At 43.0% G+C, this 6,471-nt stretch overlaps 1 protein-coding gene across 1 annotated transcript; it reads right to left on the bottom strand.

The window, feature by feature from the left end:
• Positions 1-588: 588 nt before the first annotated feature.
• Positions 589-6,470, bottom strand: FAM89A (family with sequence similarity 89 member A; the record flags this gene model as incomplete). Its single annotated transcript, XM_042816952.1, has 2 exons — positions 589-2,567; positions 6,294-6,470. Coding segments are annotated over 2 exons (336 nt in total), but the record flags the coding sequence as incomplete, so codon positions are not given.
• Between the last annotated feature and the right edge of the window lies 1 nt (position 6,471).

The following is a 6,471-nucleotide window of genomic DNA, read 5'->3' as shown; positions in this document are numbered from 1 at the left end:
GTTTTGAAAGAATCTCCCTACCTCATGTTGCTAGAATGTGGTGAAGAGACAACTCAGTAACTGAAACAACAGACATGGAACTATGCTTCCGGAACAAATGTTTATTGACTTAAATTTATTATTTTTTAAAAAAACTTCTCACTAGCCAGCCAGCCATCACTGGGTTTAAATCTGACTCAGGAATAAGGACCACAACTTCCCTCCTATGCAAGGTGGTCTTGAAAGGGACACAGTTCTAAAAACCTTAGCAAGTCCTAATAGTCCATCCTTCTTCCAGTACAAACAGCATTGTGGAGTAATTCCTTGAGACATATACGTTTCTCTTGGTACATGCCACATTTCCTAGCTCACAAACGTGCTGCATTAAAAAGCACAAATGATTTCCATTGCTAACTTTAAGCTTCATTTAAGAGAAAACTTTACGAATTTTGCTTAAGTCTGTTCTCACCATTGAGGCTGCATAAGCATCTGTAAAACAACCTTTGATTCCTGCAGAGGCAGGATTTTCTATGCTTAATTCAAAAGAAATCTTTGGGGGGTGCTGGATGTATTGAAATGACAAATTAACACACACAAACACGAAGAAGCTCTGCTAAACACCGTGCTTTTTATTTCTCAGGAAAAAGCAAGAAAATAGCAGTATTTCAACAGACTAGAAAAAGCCTCATATAAATACCAAAAGCACAGCAAATTATATTTGAAGCTGATACATTCCTAGGTCAAAGCATCAAGTTGCATGCACACGTATGCGTGTACATATACACAACGCATACATGCACATAACAGTTTAAATACAGATGTAGCCATTTGGATTATTTGCATCTGACTTATTTATTTTAGTTTTGTGTGAGAGAAGTAATTAGACCAGAATTAACAAAAAGAATTCCAGCAATTTTCACAGACTAGTTAAAGAGCTTAAACACATACACAATTACAGCACAGTCTTTACTCTTGTGGCCATTAAGTTCCACTAAAATAAACCAGTTTTAGAGAGAATGCACAAAAACTCCACCCTGAAGGTCTCCTTGCTTTTATCACTGCAACATCCTAGCATTTGCTAAAAAACTAAGAGAATAGCTACTCCAGAAATTGATTTTGAATTCATTCTGTAAACTGTATGCATGCCAGACGTAAACCATGCAAAAACCCCTTGAGCTTTAAGCCCTTATTATTAGCTTGTGTCATGAGTCAGGCACTGTGATTTACAGCATTTTTAAAATGAAAGTTAAATGAGAATCATGTTTTGAGCTGGTTTTTACTTAAAACAGAAATGAGGGAAGAGTAAGATAGTTGGCAACTCATGTATTCCACACTAATTAAGTGTTACAGGTACATGCTATGAAATTTTAAAAAGAAAATTGAGTGCTTTAAGTTCTGAAAACAAAAATAAGTTATACTTCAAAGAGCAAGTCAGTATAAAAAGTTTTAACGTATGCAAAGTATGTGCTCAAAATATTTATTTTGTGTTTTTAAAAAGAGCTGTAATCTACCTTACAGAAACAAAGTTCACCCAATACAAAATATTGCAATTTGTCCCATTTTGTCATATGAGAGGTCTCCTTCATATGATCCAGAACACTTGCACAAGAGTTCACGTTATTCCAAGCCACACAGTGGCAGACAGACTACGTTTGATTCTCTGCTTTTACTCCACAGTACAGTAAAAGCTAAGCAAACCATTTCAGAACAGAGTTTAGCAGGTCAAAGAGCTGTTTTGCGAGAAATCCAGACAACTGTATAAAAGTTAATGCCAAATGGCAGTACCAAGAAAGTGAATTAGATCAACAGAAAAAAACTGCTGATAGCATTCAGTATCACATGTACAGCTTGTAAGCTGGGTGTAAGGAAGTCAAAATTAGCTTAAGAAAAAAAAAATTAAACTGTGTAAACAATCCACCCAGTACAAAACTGGATGCAGCTGATAAGAGCAGAACTAGCTTAGTAGAGCTGAGGATGTGCGTGCATCCAGATGCCTCTTCAAACTGCATTTATCAATACTGTTTCAAAACAAAATCACCTATAGCTATTTACGCCACAGCGGAGGCTTCCCCCACCCCAAGGAGTTACTACAGATCAGGAAGTCATTACTGTCTTCTATGATTAAAATTCCAGTTATAAGCTATCAGTGTTTGTAAGCTGAAAACACCCACCTTGCAAATTACATTGAAAACCCTTGTCAAACATGTTTGAGGACTCTCTAGAAGTTACAGTACAGCACTTTCGTCAAGTGGTATTTGCATGAGTAACTTGTGCTGACAGCATGTTAGAGTAAGTGAATTGAATGCAAGTTAGGATAGCTGGGTGCTCCTCCTCAAGAAGAGATCCATCTGCAGAGATTCCAGTCATTCTTAGTGACTTAGTGTACGCAGCGGGAGTAGGACCAAAGAATTAAACCAGCCTTCTTATTTCTAGAAATATTCCTCCTCTTCATCAAAAAAGCCATTTTCCAGAGCATACGTGCAGTCTGCGTTAGAGTCAGCTTGGCAGGCACCTTTATATTCTTGAATGGATTCATACAGGGAGTACAGCTGACACAGAAGTGACATATCTAGCTGCCGAAGGCCAACCTGATGGGGAAGGAGTGGAAGAGAAATCAAAATAATAATATTACAAGTGTGATTTTATTTGCAACATAGTGCTTTCACAGGCAACAATGTAGAAGACATACTTTTCTGATATCACTGCATTTCTTTCACAGATCTCATTTTGATTAGAACTGCCCAAATAAAAAAAAATGCAAGTGCAGCTCTGACTGGTTTTTCGCTTCATGGCTGAGTATCTCTGCTCAGTTTTCTGTTCTATATTGACATACACAGGCAGCTGGCTTCTCTGCCTTTACACAGCTAACCACATCTAACACAATACCACATGCCACCTGAAGGCAGCAAAACTAAAGCTGACTGAGATAAGGGTGTGCATTACAGTCTGCAAACCTTCGAACATTTTTACATGCTACTCAGGATTCCTTTTGGTAGTCCTGGAATTTTACATGCATTGGCCTGATTTGTCATCAAGACCTTAGTATTTTGGGACCCCTAAACTCCTAAAATATTAGGTCCAAGTCTAGTTAAAGACTTGGAACAACACTGAAGTTACCCTGTAGCCTGCATCTTTATTTCAGGCACAAAAATGGGTAAGTTACATTGAACACTAAATGAAGCTGGTCACTTAGCTTGAAGTGGTTTCCCTCTGTGGTAACAAAATGAAGAATTTCTTTGACGTTGCCACCTATCCAGGTGAGATCACATTAAATCTGAGTTTCCTCTTGCAGTAAATTAAAGCTTCTGCCCAATGTAACCTTTTTAAGTACCTATTATGCCTGAATTTTAGTGTTAAGCTGACTGGCTATACCTAGCAAGCTTCAGTCTTTCAGCAGGTTCTGCTATAATTCACATTTGAAAATGGGGGGAAGGGAAGGTTGTATTTTACACAGAATGAGAACTCTTACCTCAAAAACTTTTCCTTACATATTGAAACTCTAAGAACTGGTGCATTCAGCACACAAGAAAACCACAAGAAGTTAGACGAAGATCTTTCTTTGGCATTCCTGAGGTCCCTCCTGGCCTGCCCTACCCTAAGAGCTCCTTTATCTAAAGATGGGAGGAGGAAAAACAAGCATCACACGGCACATCACTCCACCATAGAAAAACAAGATACAGTGTCTTTCAGAGCCAAGCTCTATTACCTGGTCAGGTCAAGAAGCAGAGACATGATCATGCCTCCTACAGACCAGGATATCAATACTTCTGCCTCTTAGGCAGAGACAGGATGAAGTATGAAACGTAATACTGAGTTCCCAGCAGATTACAGATGTGCCTTTCAGTACCCTCAGAGCTTCTGCTGCTCTTCTTCCTCAACTTATTTTCTATTTACTGAAGACAACTGCTTTCTCTTTGCTGCAGAGTGAACACTCCGCAGCAAACCAAGGAAGCAGAACTCACTGAACAGTGCCTGCTAGCCTTCAAGTATTCTGTGACAGGAGATCAGCAACTGGACCAAAAGGGCTGCACAGAGGCAAACAAAAGTAAGTATATACACCATATCCAGACCCATTCTACTTAAGTCATACTTGAGGTAATTTCATCAGACACATTAAGCTAATGAATGTTTACCTGCTCAAGAATAAAGTCTGAAGATCAGCCTTTATGGCTGGCAGCTAATGAAGTTTGGCTTGTTCCATCTAAACAAACTGCTCATCTCAAGTAAGAAAGAATTCTGTGAAGCTAGACTTAATACTGTTACATGTAAACATGAGAAAGATTAGGGAATCTTGCATAAGCACTAACTGTCTGAAAGACAAGACTGGTAAAGAATTATTCAGAGTGATTAGGAGAACAGGGAATGAACTGAGCAGGAAAATTCAGTATGGAGACAGAAGAGATTCCAGATGAGAGATCTTTGTCTTCAAAGGAGCGCACACAAATTTGCAACAGCTTCCTGTCTCTGCTCAGTGCAGCACTTTAGTGCATTGAGTGACAGTCTGTTCTGCACTTAGCTGTAATCTCCAAGCTAGACACTGATCAGCAGAATCAGTTTAGCAAGTCCTAGCACCAACTAGTTATATGTAATATGTCTGTAGCTGTCACCAGTGTCAATCAAACAAGAACAGCAGATCTATTGAGAAAACTACAGCCTCTAGCTCTTCACAGCCTTTAAGTATGATTCTGACTGTATCAAAAGCCTGAATAAACATCCAAGCTTGCTAGCAGAAGCATAATGTTCTTAATCCCAACTCATCTACATTTGACTCTAGAGATTCCTCTCATAGCACCTACGAGGCTACATACTGTGCACCCCCAAGCTATCAACATTTCTCTTCAAGATCAAAGTTCTGAGATGAATTTTTCCGTGATGCCCTTCCTCAGCTAGCTTCTAAATTCACCACTCTCCTCATCAAAAAGCCAGTGCAGAACATCTTGCAGGGAAAGATGCTTCCTCATTCACTACTGAAACTCTGAAGTGAGCTCACTGCTCAGCTGTAATGTTATCTTTGATTGGTGAAAGGAAGAATGTTCAAAACAGATAACAATGCGCTATTATCCCCATGATGAAAGGCAGCCTATCAGTATGTGAGGGTACAGTCAGTTTGCACAGGCTACAGAGGAGCACACCTGGAACTCAGGGGACTGTTGCTTCAAAGTCTTTGGTATGCTTGTGATAAAACACTTCTGAAGGAAAAAAAATAATCAAATCAGCATCAAGGATAACAGATTATCAAAGGGGAATTCCAGTGCCAAATGACTTTAACAAGCATCTCATTTGATTTCCCATTAGGAAAAGTAAATTCGATTTTTATAGGATCTAGCTTTGCTTTTCCAGAAAAGATAAAGACAACAAAGTTCATATCCTCAGGTCCCTTTACACTACCGTAAAAGAAAATCCCTGCAGTGGATGGGCACTCGTGCTTCCCATCCTTTGGGGCAAAATGAGGATATAAGGCCATTTTGAGTATTGGAATTATTTGTTGAAGTATTTGTGACAGACTAAGCGTTCACCACACTGTGCATTCCTCTTAAAGCCGCAGAAGGATCTTTCAACAGTTTTTTTTAGTTCCAATACCTTCCCACCATGGTAGAAGAAGCCTTAGGACGGGCAGGTTTGCAGCAACATTGTTTCAGAACACGAAGCGTGTAACACTGAAGTGGTTCATTAGTCATTGGGAGCGCATCTGGCATCAGCAGAACACCAACACCCACACGGGTGCTGAACGCAAAGGTGTGCCAGACCGCCCCGAGGAGCTGTGCTAATAACGCTGCGGTACAGAACCAAAACAAGGTCTTGAGGAAAGTTGCACCCAAGCGTCCTTCACCCGAGCTAAATGAATCAGTGCTCATTTTTCTTTTAGAGGACGGCGTTCCGAGATGGGTGGCACGTTCAGACGGCTGTCACCGAACAAGGCGTTCATTGAGCAGCTCCGCATTCTGAGAGCGTGGAAAATAACCATTGCGCCCTTCAGCTCCCCGTGGTATTTTTACCGAAGGGCCCACGGCATTTCTCCGAACGACCGCCCCGAGCCCAGGCTGCAGCCGCCGGGTTCCTTGGGGCCGCCCCAGCCCGCGGCCCGCGCCCACCTCCCCGCGGGCCCTATAGCCGCCATACAAAGGCCGCTGGCTTCGCCCTCCGCTCGGCGGCTCCGCACCTCCCGGTGCGCCCTTCCGCCCGGCCGCTGAGCGGCGGCACCCCCCGCCGCGCCGAGTCCCGCCCGCCACGTCCGCCGTCCCCGCCCGCCTCGCCCCGGGGGCTACGCGCCGCCGTCCGCGCGGCCGGCCTCCCCGCGTCCCACCGCCGCTCACCATCTCCTTGCGGAGCAGAGCCAGCGCCGCGTCCAGGTTGGGAGGCTTGGGGGGCCGTGGCGACCCCCGGCCGCCGCCGCTCAGCTCGTCCTGGATGCGGGACTTCTGCGCGTAGAGCCGCTCCAGGTCCCGCCAGCGCCCGCCCTGGCCGCCGCCGCCGGAGGAGGAGGAGTTGAGC

The sequence above is a fragment of the Centrocercus urophasianus genome, unplaced genomic scaffold, assembly GCF_019232065.1.
Source record: "Centrocercus urophasianus isolate 14NV4802_14NV808 unplaced genomic scaffold, USGS_Curo_1.0 seq_10, whole genome shotgun sequence".
Classification (NCBI taxonomy): Eukaryota; Metazoa; Chordata; class Aves; order Galliformes; family Phasianidae; genus Centrocercus; species Centrocercus urophasianus.
The sequence above is the reverse complement of the archived record's forward strand: the minus strand, read 5'-3'. Positions and strand labels throughout refer to the sequence as shown.